Here is a 17,407-nt window from a genome sequence, read left to right as displayed (position 1 = left end):
GTATATATTTTTTTGCTATAATCTGCTTCCTAATTGTATTTAACTTTGATTCAATCATTACAAACATTTAATATATAATATACATGTTATATCGAGTTTCTGTGACTTTTATTGCCTTTACCGTTGTTAAGTTTTATTGATACACTAGCTAATGGTTAATTTTTGTTCAAAATAGATTACAAACATAAAAACTAAATTAACAAACTTTGCATTACAAATTAAATAGTTAAAATAACCTCATTTATATTGTGACGTAATTATTAGATGTAATGAATGTATTTTGTTCATTTGTTAACAACAGTAAAATTTGAATCAGTTATTCTTTCCATTAACGTGAGTTGTTTGTTTTTATTTTGTTTAAATAAAGTATTAATTACACTAATAATTTATCAATTACCAATTGAAAACTTGTACTAAACCTTTTAATCTAAAAATTACAATTTTTATTAAACAAAATTGATAAAAAGCTAAAAACAAAAAAATCCCCTTCATTTTTTCACAATTTTTGTACAAAATTCCAGGTTTTGTGGCCACCCTGTACGTAGTTTCTATCTTGAGAACAAACTTGTGCACAGCAACTCTCATTGAGATTTCTTAAAACCAATGGTACTTTTAAATATGCTATTAATTTGATTTCTCGTACGTCAAAGTACTTAAAAAAGTATTATTTCAATACAAAATCGGGTTAAAACTTTATTATGCCTGGCCCGGAAAAGGCGTTCCTAGTAAATATGACCCGTCAACAAAAAAAATTTATAAATTGATTATAGGTTTTTAATTATTAAAATAAAACTAAGGAGTTTAGTTTACCTTTTAAGTTTTGAAAATTCTAAATATACTGAATTCGCATGGATCTTGATTTGAAAATCAGATCACTAATTAAATCAATTTAAAGGGTCATAAACAGTATTATAGAAAAAGTTACATTTTTATAAATTTTTGTAGTATTTTAATTCTAACTTTTTTTTGTTATCTTAAATTGTTCTAACTAGTGATGTACCGGACTCACTATCCGGGTCCGACCAGATATTGCCATTTTTGTCTGATATCCGGATCCGGCCGGATCTTGATTTTAAAAAAAGGTTTGGATCCGGATCCTAACAGAGATCCGGATCTAGTTAGCAAAAAAGAGCATACTGAAAAGTATTTTTTCAAAACAAACTCTGTGTAAATTAAAATGAGTCATTTTCGTCACTTAAAATTAAACACCTACCGTGATTGGCTCATTTTGTACACGTGACTAATTTCTTAGTTGTGTAATTTGTAGTGATGTACCGGACTCACTATCCGGGTCCGGCCGGATATTGCCATTTTTGTCTGATATCCGGATCCGGCCGGATTCTAATTTGAAAAAAAAGTCCGGATCCGGCCGGATTCTAATTTGAAAAAAAAGTACAGATCCGGGTCCGGTACATCACTAGTAATTTGACGTGTAATCGTTTGTTTACATTTAAATTATGAAATAAACATTTCAGAAATGCAACTCTTTACCTATGTTGTAAAATTAAAAACTTTACTACCAAATTTTCAACCTTATGGCTAGCTGTTCTACTGATTATTAGATTAAAGTATTTTTTCAGTTTTTAAAAACCTCATTCTGACTCAGGCTAGTTTTTCTTTGAGTTAAACAGTGGCAACCCTGCTAGTATGAACATTTTTGAAAATCTTAGGCTGCCTCAGGCTAGTTCAGTTTTTTATAAAAACTCAAGCTATTTTTAATATTTTTGAAAAACTCAGACTAGTTTTCTTTTAGATTTTAAATAAGTTTGAGCTGATCCAGCTTTCAATATTTTGTGATTTTCTCGTTAAATTTGTTCAAGAACTTGATTTCAGATTGTTAATTGTAAATCTTACCTAAAATTGTCAACCTTGAGCTAGCTGTTCTACTTAAAGACTCAGGCCATTCTGATTCAGGCTAATCTTTAATAAATATCAATAAAACATAATGTCAGTTTATAATAGCAAACGTATTAATAATTAATAACTAAGAGTCTTCTAACTACTGATGTACCTGACTCACTATCCGGTTCCGGATCCGGCCGCATATTGCCACTTTTGTCTGATATCCGGATCTTGATATGAAAAAAAAGATCCGGATCAGGTTCCAGCCGGATCCTAATTTGAAAAAAAAAATCCGGATCCGGTTCCAGCCGGATTCTAATTTGAAAAAACTATCCGGGTCCGGTACATCACTAGTTCTAACAGAGTATTTGTTAATTGATTATTTTTTAGTAAAAGTAAAAATTAATACACTGTTAAAAGATTCTAAAAACTTTAAACTCACAAATAAAAATCAGTATTTTTTTACAAAATCGTTATTAATATGGTAGTCTTTATCACATAAATTAAATTTATTTACAACAATAAAAAGCTAATACAAATCTAATAAAGTGCAAGTTTATATATAAAACACAAACACGAAATTTAAAAAAATATATATTGCTTGGTTAAGCGATATAAAAAACAGACCTAAACGTAATTAACAAAAATTCATTTAACGGCATTCCTCATCAACTACTAACTTTTGTTGATTATTATTCTTTTTCAATCTCTTCGGGTTTCTAATATAAAAAAATATTTATGAGAAAAAAACAGCAAACTACGTTAAAGGCATTGGGTAGTCCAACGTTTTTTTTTTTTTAATCAAAATTAGCATTGGTTCTTTTTTGAAAGCTGTAAGATATACTGTAAGATAATGTTTATAGATCAAAAAAATCCGATACAACCGTATGGATTTAAACATTTTCTAGGCCGATTTTCTTGGAGTTTCAAACAATTCACTAAAAACAATGTATTTTTTTCATTTTCAAAGAATTTTATTTCAAACTTTAATGAAATGTCCTTTTCGATATTGCAAACAACTTATAGAAAGCAGATTTTAAAAAAAAAAAGACATTAGAAAATTAAAAAACTTTTTTTTTTCTTTTTTTGTAAAAAAAAAAAGTTTTCTACATGTTGTTAAACATTAATTAAATGTTCCTCTAAAAAAGTTTTTCATCAAATGAAGGATTTAGACTTTTACGATATAGACTTTTACAATTTTCGATGGTGAATTTTTAAAACTATCTATTAAAAGACTAAGACTATATCCACAACAAATTAGAATTATTAAAACTTGAGCTTTCGGAATTGAAAATTGTCGTGCACACAAGTTATTTAGCGGTTCAAACAGTTAATAAGAAATCGGTGTGGAAGAAAGAAGGATTAAAATTTCAGCCATAACTTATGTTAAGCTAATTAAAGATAGAACGTGTCAGTAAAAAAGAATTTAAAACTTAATAAAATATATTTACTTTGTAACAACTTATGAACTATTTTCAAATAAAACTTTATTTTGTCTAATGTCAATGTTATAGTACTTATAAACTTTTTAAAATAAATAAAACATGTTGATAACTACCATTATTAACTAGATGAACTGCTTGACCATCTTGATGTTTTTCTTTTTAGTTTGGAATTTAGAGAACGTTTCCTAAAATATAATTTTTGAGCTTATCTATGCTTAATTAAATTTAATATTATTTAGCAGAATTCTTAAAATCTATACCGAAATACTGCACAGTGGGTTGAAAAAGGGTGTCGAGCTGTAATTAACTACAAAAATTGCTGAAAACCAGATGTTATAAATAGTTTGTTAAAACTAGATTTTTTCAGAACTGGTTTTGTTTCTTTTTGCTTAAAATGTTTCATATTATTGTCAATTCAAAAGCTATTTTCCAGTACAAAAATTACTAGAATAATTTTGTTAAAAAGTTACTTGCAAAAACTAGACAAAATATTAAACACTTAATAATAAGTAATATTTGTACCATTTTTCTCAAGTAAGGTAAATTTTTTTTAAATAAAATTAGTTGTTTGAAAACACTAAATTTTAAATTGTTTTTGTTTTAAAAACAGATTTTTCTAAAAAAAAAATAAACTTTTTTCAACTTATTGCTTAAAGCTTAAAAAAAGTTTTAGTAATTATATAAAAAATATCTGATTTAAAAAATATTTTCAAGTAAACAGGGTTCGTACAAAAACTTTGCAATTTTAGACAGACATGCCGCGATTTATACTGACATTTTCTCTAACCCTTATTGTAATAGTGTATTAATCTTAAACTTTTTTTATATATGGCCCTTTAAAAACATCATATTAGCTAGAATAAACTAATATGATTTTAGAGTTGTCGGACCTTAAACTGTCATGTAACCACTACAGACATATTTAATATTTTACTTTCAGAATTCTAGCTCATTCAATTTTAAACTTTTAATTAGTTTTAACTTCAGCAATTATTTAAGTTTATAATAAACCTATTTTAAAATAAACAAACCACAGAACAAAAACATTTTAGAAAGCTTCTATTTTAAGTTTAATAACTTTTGCTCCGATAAGAATATTCTTTCTGACTAAATAGATTCATAGTCGTCAGGCTAAATCTTTTTTTTTGAAATATTGGCAAAATAGTTGAGAATTTGTGAATTTAATTTTTAATAAAATATTAACTAACTTATTTAATTTCAAAGCATTTGTGTTGACCATGATATTTTGCTAATATTGCCTTAGTCTTACTTAAATTACTTTTTAGCACAAAACTTAATATTTTCTATAAAAAACTTAGTTTTTTCAAAACTTAATATTTATAAATTTTAAAATATTTGACTAGACAAAAAGTGACATTTTTCCAATAATTCAACAAATAAAACTGATTTAGCTTGACACCTATGAATCGTGAGTATACATGCTCAACAACTTGAAAAATAAAGAATCGAGGTTTCCTCAGGGTCTTGAGAGTTATTAGACTCTCAGTATTCCGAAAAACTCTACAAGCAACGGGAGTTTTTGAAAAACACCAAAACTCAAACATTTTGAGTTTTTAAATTAACTTATACTATTTTTCAATGTGAACAATACCGTATCAGATAAAAAAGTCAAAACAGTAGGGGTATTTTTGTGTAATTTCTGCAAGCTTTAATTCTGAATTAGAAAAAAATACTTAAGGTAATTTTTGAACAGAAAGTTAGCAAAAGTTGGCCGCTTAACTTACATAACTTCTAAAATAATTAAAACATAAAACATAACAAAACTAGTTTTAAAAAGAAGAAACTTATAATTACCATTTTCTCTTAGTTTACGGTTCTACTCACCAAAATAGTTAATTATCGCTTGCCATCCCACTGTGTACTCGGCTTTCGAATAACTTTTAAAAACATGTCAATTGTACATAGCTGTTATTCAAACTCATGTTTAATTACTTACTGCTTTTTAAGTTCATAGTAAATATACTTTTAATATATACAATCTTCTTAGACTAAATACTTTTAAAAATAATTAAGTAACAAATTTATCCAATAAAACATTAATGTGTATATTCAAGCCAGTTGAAACAAACTTTTTGTGTTTGGGTGATCTGTAATGTCGGCACTTATTATCAACATCACTATTGGTCGAAGAAGTTGACCAAGCTGAAGAGTTGCTGCAAGTGTATGTTTTGAAAAACCATTACTTTTAAGTTTTAAGCTTTTCAATTAAATAAAAACATAACACTATCTCTAGCTGCAAAACACTATGCATTATATTTTTAAAAATATCAAAATATAAAATCTAACCTAAATCTAGAAGATCGACTACTGCTTCTGGAACTGCTTTTTCTGGATCGAGATGAAGAATAAGACATTGACCTTGATCTGCTAAAGTTAATATATATTACATTACTATTCAAAATATAAATTTAAGCGTTTATTAACAAAAGATCCTAGCGAAACAAGTTCACAGGAATATATAATAATAACAAATTATACAGTATCCTTCTTTTATTACACTGACATATGGTTCTGTGTGTTAAACGAGTCAACACACTTCAACTGAGCTCTGTAAAAAAACTACTAATTCTAAAATATTTACTGGTTGCTAATCATTGAAAAAAAATTAGCAACCAGTAAATATTTTAAAATTAGTAGTTCCTTTATTTTCATGTAAGTAGTTTATATTATGATTTGTTATCTTATTTTGTATTGTTACTTTAATTTATTTAATCTAGACTTAATAATTACAAATACTATATAGTTTTATAACAGTCAGATTTAACACTAAGTATTTATTATATTATTAACCTATAAAAACCTATAGCAACTAATTTTATTTTTAATGGACACATGTATATACCTACTTTAGCTTCTATTCTTTCCTTACATTATTTATTTTTTTACATAGCTCAGTTGAAGTGTGTTGACTCGTTAAACACACAGAAACATATTTCAGTGTAATAAAAGAAGGATACTGTATAATTTGTTATTATTATATATTACATATTAATAATACAAAAAAAAACAACTAGTATTCGACTTGTTTACTATAGTTTCTACGCATTAAGCGTTTCATCAGAACAATTTATATTATATACATTTACTTAAAGCTCGTTTTATCAATATTTTTGACATAAATATTCAGTTGTTATGTAATACTATAATGGGATTTTAAATGTGTAATTTTTGAAACATCAATTTTATAATTATTTAGAACTAATCAGCTATTCTTTACAATATTTTTTTCGCAAAGAGCATCAATTTAGTACATATTGTCTTAGTAAGCACAGAGTGGTACTTGGGTGCGTTGTCACTTTTGCAGGAACGACATTTTACTCGGCTTCATTTTGCATGATTGTTTTTTAACACTTGTACTATAACGTCTAAAAAACTAAAAGCGACCCATGCAAAATGTTAAACTGAAAGTAAACAAGCTTTAAATATTTAAAAGTGTTAACTTAAATCAAAACCTGTGTATTAGTTTTACTCAAGGTTATTTTTATAAACCTAAACCTTGTTAAGGGCATAGGAGGGTCGGACTTTTTTTTTATACTAAAAGTAACATTAGATCTTATATGAAAGCATAAAATACAAACTACAAGCCAGTTTTTATAGAATCAAAAAATATTTTTTAACTTTTAAGATATTGTAATTTTTTTTAAAGTTTCCGATACAAACGTATGGACCGCAAATTTTTCGCGGTCATTTTTTTCGGTAATTTTAAAAATCACTAGAAACCTATCTTCTCCTTAATTTTTTGAGCTAGAGACCTCAAACTTTTTTCTTTCTTTTGTGTTTCTTTTATAGTCTATATCACTTTGTATTTTAGAATTTTAAAAATATTAAAACATAAAAAGATCAATATTTTTTTTAGATAAAAAAATAGGTGGTTTGTTTTTTTATATAAATTTTATTTTTCAAAATTAAAAAAATTCCTGCATTCAATCTTTTTAAAATTTAATAATACACTTCTGTGAAAATTTGAAGAAGATTGCTTAAAAAATGAAGGAGGAGATAGATTTTTATTGAAATGGTCTTTTTTTTCGTTTTAAGTTTGCGCCTTCTATTAGGAACCTATTGAGGTCACCGACTTTGATCTCTCATATCTCAAAAAATACTTTGAATTTTTTCAAGCAGTTAAAAATTTCTGATAGCTCAGATAAAACTCTATAAAATAAGATCAAATTGTAAAAATCAAGGTGGACCCCTTTCCCCAATGCCCTTAATACAATGATAAAAGTGAGTTTATAATTTCTTTTAAATCTTTTTTAGTAAAAAATATAAAGTTGCTAGAGTGACGCCGAGTAAAATTGACTTTCTAAAGTGTCACTGCGTGCAAAAGTGACTCTCCGTGATAAAGTGAGAACCCGTAAAATAGTGTCGCTGTGCGATTCTAACACCTACATGTCTACTAAGAGCTTGGGCTTTGATGATTCAAAAGTCCCCCTTTAAGTAAATTCAAAAAAGCTATGGCCCTTTCCAAAAAGAATTCTAAAAAACTAAACGCCTAAGACATTTTTTTTGCTCTTTATCATCAATTCCAGAATATCTAGTGTAAGTTTTAAATTATGGCCTTATGGCTCCCATTTTTACGGCATGTGGACCCTTAAATTGCTTAATTTTTTTCCATAATATCTATTACAAGTTTCAAAACTACCATCAAAAACTTAGACCTATTTCATGCTCTTAATCCATCAACTTCAGAACACTTAGTGTAAGTTTCAAATTATGACCTTATGCGTCCCCTTTGCTGCTCATGGCCCTCTAAATTTCTGTAATGGCCCCCAAGGAGGCCACTTGGTCCACTTTGGAAAACTCTGATCTAAACTTTATGTCAACTTGAGCTAGTTATTTATAACCATAATTTACAAGCTTAATCGAACCTTGATGATGAGTAGCTACTTCTACTAGAAGATCTGCTATGGGAATATCTTCTACGTGAATTTCTTTTTGATGAACGTCTTGAACTGTTTCTCCTTATATACAAAATAATATGTTTGTAAGTATTTTACAACGATCTTTTATAAATAAATATACTTTTGGATTTTATTAAACAATCACAGTTCTCAACTTGGATTCAACGAGATAAATGCAAACATTTTATATTTAAGAACTCTGTTTAAAAAAATGTTTGTATATATAAAATATTGTTTTATAACTGAGCTTTTAAAAATAAAATATTTGTTTAAGTACTTAATTCGAATAAAAAGCGTATTTAACGGATTGAATATTACATTGAAACTATATTAGGTACATTTTTAAAATGAAAATAATACTTGTACACCTAGTTTAAATAGAAAATATCTTAAGTTTCATGCGCAAAGTAACATTTGAAATCTTGTTTATCAAGGTATATTGAAAACTTTTTTCCCTAAAAATACTTTGACCATAACATCTTCTTAACTTAGTTTTTTAGCAAATTTATATAAAAAATTAGAAATAAATATTTTACTTTTATAATGAATAGTTTGGTGCAAGTGCTTTCGACTAAGAACTTTTTTTGAAAAATATTACAAATAGAAACTTTAGACATAAAAATATGTAAACATTAAAAACTACAGAACCTTCCATGTGATGTGGACGATGTGTAGCTACTTGATGATGATGATGAGGAAGAGGAGTAATTTCTTCTTCTGGGTGATTTTGTGCGATGTCTGCTTCGACTCTTTTTTCTGCCGTATCTCCTTGTTGATCTTCGTCGATAACTTGAAGACGATCTTGATGTTGATCGCGATGAAGGCGGAGAGGGAAGAATAATTTCCTTTCTTTTTAAATAAAAAGAAAACTTCAATATCAGTAAAGAGTTTATTTGTAATTAAGTTTATAAAAAACTTGTTCTGTTCTGTGTAAACAGTAATATATAACGCGTTTAAAAAATAACCTTTAAGTTACGTTATAAATATATCAATTATTCTGTTTCAAATGTATTTTAGCTTGTATAAAACGTGGGTTGAATTAGTGACAAAATTTTTAACAAGTACAAAAAAGACCCTATAAACAAAATTGCAAAACAAAATTACAAAAAAAGTTTGAACAATACAAATAAGGACCCAGAAATATTTCGGAGAAAAACAAAACGGGTTTACAAAGAACAAGCTAACAATCGAACATTCTTATAAGCTTTGAGACATATAGAACATACTTTATTTTGAGAATAGTTGGTATTATTAATAGTTCATTATTAAGAAGTTATGTTATGATCACTACCTCACATTAAGGGCATAAGGGGGTGAGAAATTTTTGATATGTTGATCTTATCTTAAAGATGCTTAAGTAAGCTAGCAGTTGCCTTTTACCGTTTTGTAAAATTTGAATTACTTTCTGAGATATGAGGGTACAAAGTCGGAAATCTTTATAAGTTCCTTATGGAAAGGTTTAAGTAAAAAGGCAAAAAAAGACTATTTCATTAAATAACTGTTCAAAATATAGTTTTAATTGTTTGCTAATAAAAGATCCTAGTAAAGTAACTTCACTGGAATATAAATAAAAACAAATTATACAGTAATCTTCCTTTATTCTACCAACATATGTTTCTGTGTGTCAACGAATCAAAACACTTCAACTGGGTTCTGTAAAAAAAAAAACACCAAACAACACCTTTTAAATTCTTTAAACTATGCCTCCATTTATTCAAAATTCGCCGATTCCGACAAAGAAATTATTATACATGCATGCGATTCCTTACTTTTTTCAGACAACAATGTTTGGAAAAAGAAAAATAACGACACTTTTTTCGATGTGCCTATGGGAAGCTTCCATGGTGCAGAGATTTGTGACCTTGTCGGACTATATATCCTCAGTAAACTGGGAAATGTTTTCAGTAACTGTGGTTTGTATAGAGACGATGGGTTAGGTGTCATAGATCTAGCAAAGCCTGTCGTATACGACAGAACAAGGAAAAAGAAAAATAACGACACTTTTTTCGATGTGCCTATGGGAAGCTTCCATGGTGCAGAGATTTGTGACCTTGTCGGACTATATATCCTCAGTAAACTGGGAAATGTTTTCAGTAACTGTGGTTTGTATAGAGACGATGGGTTAGGTGTCATAGATCTAGCAAAGCCTGTCGTATACGACAGAACAAGGAAACAAGTGTTTAAGGTAATGTCAGATATAGGTTTCAAAATTACTTTAGATCTGGGTAATCAAGTGACTGATTTTTTAGATGTCACCTTAAACCTATCTGATGGTACTTTTCGCCCTTACCGAAAACCAAACTGTTTAATTAATTTTATCAATTCAAATTCCGACCACCCCCGACATATAAAGAAATCTATCCCAATAATGACCCAGAAACGCTTAAGCTCATTATCATCCAGTGAAGAAATATTTAATGAAATAAAAGTTCCATATGAAAATGTATTAAAAAAAAGTGGTTTTAAATGTAACTTAACATACATGATAACAAACTATAATACTAATAATAGTAATAATAATGATATTTCTAACGGTAATAACGATAATAAACATAAATATGACAATAATAAAAGTAATAACAGCATCATTAACAATATTAATAACGATAATGATAATAGTTTTAAAAGTAACAGTAATAATGATTATAACATTAATAATATTGTAAATAATTTTGATAGTAACAGTAACATTAATAACAATAATTGTAGTAATGATAATAACAATAACAATAATAATGATATTAATAATAACAGTATCACTAGTGAAAATTATATTAGAACGCAAAAAAGTAATAAGTCTCGTAATAGCCGTGTGTTGTGGTATAACCCACCATACTGTTCTAGTATTAACGTAAACTTGGGTAAAGAATTTTTGAAATTAGTAGATAAACATTTCCCAAATAATCATTGTTACCGTAAAATATTTAATAGAAAAACTTTAAAAATTTCTTATAGTTGTATGAATAATGTTAAGTCAATAATACAATCACATAATAATTTTGTTTTATCTAAATATAATGAGTTGACAGCACAAATTAATAATAACAATAAACCTAATACTATTAAAAATAATGGCAACTATTCAGAGAACACAAACGTAATTAATATTAGTTTAGACATAAAGGATAACAATTGTAAAAATAACAAGGTTAATATAAACAATAATGATAACATTAATCTAATTATGAAAAACAACTATAATAGGCCTATAACTAGAAGTATCAGTAAAAACCTAACTAAAAATATAAACTCAATTGTACATAAGGAATCATGTTCTAATAATAATAGTAATAAAAATAATTATAATAATAATAATAATATTAATAATAATGATAATTATAATAATGATGATAATAATAATAATAAAAAAAATAATAATAATAATGATAATGATAATAATAATGATAATAATAATAATAATAATAATAATAATAATAATAATAATAATAATAATAATAATAATAATAATAATAATAATAAGTATACAAATAATGATAGTGGTAATAAGAGTAATAGTAGTAACCATATTAATAATAACAAAGGTAATAGTATTAATAATAACGGCATAACCAATAATAGTAATAATAATAGTAATATTAATAAATATGATAACAATAATAATTATGATGATAATAATAATAATAATAATAATAACTGTAGTAACCAGAAAAATACCAATATCTGTAATACTTATAACGATGAAGTAATTAAATGTGGTTTTAAATTCAAGAACAATGTAGGTAAAAATTGTAACTGTCGTAAGTCGAATAAAATAAACTGTCCGTTACATGGTAACTGCTTAATTAAAAATGTTGTGTATAAGGTGCGTGTTAAATGTAAACTTAGTGAAGATAAAAACATAAACAATAATAATGTTAATGATAATAATAAGGATAAGGTGTATATTGGTTCGACAGGAGGTCACTTTAAAGATAGGTACACCGGGCATAAGTATACTTTTAAGCATGTAAATAAAAAGAATAGTACAAGATTGTCAGATTTCGTTTGGCAGTATTTTGATAGGTATGGAACCAAACCAGAAATGGAATGGAGCATCTTCCACCACGCCAACAATAACATCAGTAGCGCTAGCAAGATCTGCCAAATATGCAACCTTGAACGAATGGCAATTTTAGCAGAAGATAGTAAACAATTACTAAATAAAAGACATGATATTTCAAACAACTGTGTACACAACCGACGGTTCTTCTTCAAATAACACCTTGGCGCCTTCTCACCTTTCATACTTTTCATTCACCTTCCACATACACACACACATTCACTTAACATATATTAATATAATTATATATCCTAAGTAACATACAGTTTTATTCATTTATTATTTATATCTATTTCACACAAGTCACTTTCTATTCTCTGAAATTTCATATATTCACTTTACCCTCCGACTATAATTCTTCACACCTTTATATGTTAAGTTCCAAGTTTAATTGGAAGCCTGTATTCAAATCACAGATAAACCGTGCTTTTTTACCTACTACGTCCAAGAGAGCTAGTAGGTTTTTTACTGCAGGTTTATACTTAGCATATGACTACCTTGTTGTTTTACATTTTAACTTTCACATATAACACAATTTACTTATTAAATATATAAAATATCTGTAAGGGATATTTAAATTAAACAGCCGACTCCTACTTTACCAATTAATTATTTTATTAATTATAAAATACAATATATATTTAATTCAGGTCACTATGATTTTATGTATGTCGCTGTAAATTAATTATCGGTCAGTACATTGTAAGCCTAGTAATAATTATTTTTTTTGTGCTTTGTTTTTCCTTAAAGTTTAATTTTTTTCCTTAAAGTTTAATTTTTTCACTCTTTGATTTTTTACATTTGAACTAAATCTGCTTTCTAATTCTATATAACTTTAATTCAATCATTACTAACATTCAATATACAATATACATGTTACACCGAGTTTCTGTGACTTTTATTGCCTTCAGCGCCGTTAAGTTTTATTGAATTTTATTGATTTACTAACTGATGTTTAATGTTTTATTTTTGTTCAGAATGGATTACATAAAAACAAAATTAATGTTCTTGCAGTACAAATTGAATAGTTTAGGTGGCCTCATTTACATTGTGACGTAATTATTAGTTGTAAAAATGTATTTTTTTCGTTAGTTAACAACCGTAAATTTTGATTTAGTTATCTTTCCTATTAACGTAAGTTGTTTGTTTATATTATATTTTGTTGTGTAATTTAGCTTACTTATTTATTTTAGACTTAATAACTACAAATATCATATAATTTTATAACAGTCGGATTTAATGTTAAGTATTTCACCTATTAATAACTATTATCTGTAGAATATATCTTATTTTAATGAAAACATATATACACCTACTTTATTCTATGCTTCTATTCTCTCATTACAGTAATTATTTTTTTACAGAACCCAGTTGAAGTGTGTTGATTCGTTGACACACAGAAACATATGTTGGTAGAATAAAGGAAGATTACTGTATAATTTGTTTTTATTTCATTAAATATCTATCTTCTCCTACAGTTTTTAAGTAATCGTTCTTAAACTTTCTCAGTTTAATCTCAACTAAATAATAAATATTCTTATGGTAGGAAACTTTTATTTTGAGCAATTTTTTTTATCAAAATAGTTTAGAATTTTTTTTTTATATTGGTCAAAAAATTCTTAATTTATTTTTACAAATTATTACATTAGGATTTTATCTATTAATGCAAGACACATTTCTAGAAAATTTGAACTGGATTGACCAAAAAATGAAACAAACTACAGATTTTTATTAGGTTTTTTCAAGTTCCGATAAACTCGGCAATGATAATTTTTTCTTCATACGTTTTTTTTTTTTTTCAATAAAAATAAAATAATGAACTTTAAAAAATTTAATTAACTCACTTTTTTTTACTTAGAACAGTTTTTAAACTTTCTTCTGTTACACTTCGAAATTTGAAAAAATTTAGCACTTCCTTATCGGAAACTCCTTTGACTGAATTGTTATCATGAAAAGCACAAAAAGATAGTTTAGTTTTTTGTTTATAAATGCTATTCAAGAAATTGAATAATTTTTTAAATGCTAAAAGTATGTATTGGATATTGTAAAATAAACGATACTTAAATCATAACAAAAGTATACCTTTTTCTGGTTCTGGTGGTTTTTCAGGCATATCTAAAAAATCACACATGTTAGTTTAAAGTAATTATGAAAAATTTAAGTGATATTTACTAGTACATAAAAAACTTTATAAATTTGCATATTTACTATAAATAAGTAAAATTTTCTTTGAAACTGTTAGAAAAAAATACTTTATAAAAATAAATCAACATTAATGTACAAAATGAATTAAAATTTAGTTTATTAGTTGCATTTTATACTTGATAAACTTTCTTGAGGTAGTGGAGGCAAAGTTGCTTCTTTTACAGAATTCTGCAGATTGTTGTAAAAATAAGGATACTGTTCATAGTATTGAGAAGCTTGATGATAGTTTGTATAAGGATTATACTGGTTAATGTGATAACTAAAATGATAATTCTGTTGAGCATACATATTGCATTGTTGTGCATAGTAATTACTATAAGAATTAGAATGTTGGTAGTTTGATTGTTGTGAATTTATTATTTCTTTGCTTTTTTCTTCATCATTAGGTTCAGCTTTCTCAACTGTACCGTCTAAAGACTTTTTATCAACTTTAAAATTATTTTTTTCTTTTTTTTTCAAGTCATTTTTATTGCTTTTCGTCTCTAATCTAAAATTTGTATGGTTTTTGTCGCAAATTTCTGTTTTAATGTTAAAAACAAATGGTTTTTTGATGCGAGTTTTCGCTGACTTATTGTCATCATCAGTTTTAGTTTTTTGTTTACTTTTTTTTAAACTTATGTTAATATTACTATTTTCTATTAATATGGTTTCCGAATCTCGTGATTTTTTATCTGTTTTTTCTCTCAGGGTGGGTGGCAATTCGACAGTGAAGAACTTATTACTGTTGCTTTCATTCACTGTTTCAGCTTTGTTTTCTGCAAAAAAAAAATCAGACAATTTTCAAATAATAGTCAATCAGGATTGCCAAACTTTTTTGACAAATTTCTTCCAGGTTTTTAAAAGTACACATTTTTGGGTCTATTTTTAGTTTATTTTTAGTAAGCTAAGTTTAAGGTTAAAACTGTGCTGAGTAGTATAACAACATTGAAAAAATACTGTAAAGCTACTTTAAATGTGTTTTTTAACAAAAATTTTTTTGATGATGACAAAAATTATCTGTATGTATGGTAGATTTTTCGTGTCAAAATAAAATTTTATTACTTAAAATACAGAAACTATTAAAAATTCCAAGATTTTTCCACGTTTTTTAGTTATTTTTGTTCAAAATTCCAGTTATCTTTTCAAAATTTCTCCAATTCCAAGTATTTTAGCCTAAATTGTCAAATTCCAGGTTTTTTCAGGACTCCAGGTTTTTAGCAACCCTGGTAAATTTACATATAAATAACTTACTTTTTTCTTGCTGAATTTTTTTCATTTCATTCATTTCCTTCAACATTTTAGCTGAAAAATTAAAGAAATTTTACAATATTTTACATGAATGATATTTATGAAAAAATCTTTTATGGTTTTTAACTTTAATTAATCAAAAAAAAAATCTAAACTTGACAAACACTTCATAAGCTTGGCATTTTCTTTTCGACTTTTCTGCAGTTTTGTTAATTCAATGTTTTCATCAACTTTTTGACTTGATACCATAGGACTAGATTTTGGGAAGTCGCAATCAAACATATCTATATCATCAGAAGGTTTTTCATCAGCATCCTTACTTTTCTTTTGGAATTCATTACTAATATGTTTATTTTGTACAGCTTCTTTAATCAGTGATCGTTTATTTTTTGTGCTATCGCTAGTAGTTTTAGTCTCTTCAATTTCTATACCTGGTGGCTTTAGATCTGACTCTTTTACATCTTCTACCTGATCATTTTAAACATTTAAGTTTACAACAGACCAAAATTAATAACAAAAACTACTAATTTATTACTATTTGATTATAAGCAAAAGTATTTAATTATCTTTTTTACAAGCAATTAAAAATAATTCAAAACTGTGTTAGTCAAACTATTAAAAGGTTATAAATTATGACTTTTATGCCGCTCTTATTACCAAAAATGTAACAAAAAAACTTGTAAGCACTTCGAACAAACACTTGCCAAGCAACATTTCATCATGATTTAGTTAACTTATTGACACTTTCATAACACAAGTTTTCTACTAAAATATCAGTGAAGTGGTCGTTAAGTAAGTTTGTGTACCTTTAACATTTAGGATTACAATAAAAGTTCTTAAGAAATAAACAAGGATAATAATATCACTCCAAGTTTTTAAGTTATTTCAGTCCTATTTTACTACCAAATTTTTAGTTAAGTAAGTTTGTATAAAATAAGTTTATTCTAAATAATAGTTTTTTTGGCACAATATAATCAGAATTAAGTATTTTTTGACTAGAGTAACAATGATTTTAAAGCTTAAAAATACTGTAAGTCGTTTTATTCATTTTCTCAATTATTCGCAAATAAGACTTTCTTAGAGGTAATCGATTTAGTTAATATAACAGTTAGAACCAAAATCGAGTTAAAGCTACCAGCCTAATAATCTACTGGGTTTAAAAGCAAAAATCCGGGGAATTTTTTGAAAGCTTTTTCTGCTAGAAGGCCCTGATATTCTCTAAACTTATCTTTCATCTTAATTAACTATTAACATTTTCGTTGATAGATTTGAAATTTTTTTTAGCATAGTCAAGTTACTATTTGATCTATTTTTTTCTTAAATTATCTAACAAACTAGTGTGAACTGATTTTTAGGTTTAGAGAACCACTGACTGATTTCTACTGCTCTATTCATCTTTTACTATGTTTAACAGCAGTTTAACAGTTAAAATTATTTAACTTTTCATTATTTGGATTTTGGTAATTCATTTAGTTAATATAACAGCTAGAATTAAAATCGAGTCAAAGCTACCAGCTCATTAATCTACAAGTACCTACGAAAACTCCAAAAATTAAGGCTTTAAAAACAAAAATCCTGGGTATATTTTTGAATCACATTTATTCTGCTACAAAGCCCTGATATTCGCTGGGACTTATCTTTCATTTTAATTAATTTTCATCATTTTTGTTGATAGATTTCAATTTTATTTTTAAACTTAGTCAAGTTTC

At 26.5% G+C, this 17,407-nt stretch overlaps 1 protein-coding gene across 6 annotated transcripts in view; it reads right to left on the bottom strand.

Annotated features, from left to right (window-relative positions):
• Positions 1-2,385: 2,385 nt before the first annotated feature.
• LOC145840541 (uncharacterized) overlaps positions 2,386-17,407 on the bottom strand; it is a 55,083-nt gene continuing 40,061 nt past the window's right edge. The window contains exons 21-32 of one of the 6 annotated variants that reach the window (XR_014370114.1): positions 15,854-16,166; positions 15,702-15,752; positions 14,588-15,226; positions 14,349-14,381; positions 14,111-14,201; positions 8,855-9,055; positions 8,174-8,266; positions 5,595-5,675; positions 5,378-5,461; positions 5,133-5,213; positions 3,401-3,472; positions 2,386-2,561 (exon numbers count right to left, since the gene is read on the bottom strand). Coding sequence is in view for 5 of the 6 variants with exons in the window: in XM_082947834.1 (XP_082803960.1) it covers positions 3,406-3,472; positions 5,378-5,461; positions 5,595-5,675; positions 8,174-8,266; positions 8,855-9,055; positions 14,111-14,201; positions 14,349-14,381; positions 14,588-15,226; positions 15,702-15,752; positions 15,854-16,166 (1,653 nt within the window). In the remaining variant the exon portion in view is untranslated. Of the gene's footprint in view, positions 5,214-5,377; positions 5,462-5,594; positions 5,676-8,173; positions 8,267-8,854; positions 9,056-14,110; positions 14,202-14,348; positions 14,382-14,587; positions 15,227-15,701; positions 15,753-15,853; positions 16,167-17,407 lie in introns of all 6 variants that reach the window. The other 5 variants (XM_082947834.1, XM_082947835.1, XM_082947837.1 and 2 more) reach the window with 5 other exon arrangements.

Source organism: Thalia democratica, chromosome 7 (genome assembly GCF_965202585.1).
Source record: "Thalia democratica chromosome 7, ktThaDemo2.hap1.1, whole genome shotgun sequence".
In the NCBI taxonomy this organism is placed as follows: Eukaryota; Metazoa; Chordata; class Thaliacea; order Salpida; family Salpidae; genus Thalia; species Thalia democratica.
Note: the sequence above shows the minus strand (reverse complement) of the source record. Positions and strands in the feature narration are given on the sequence as shown.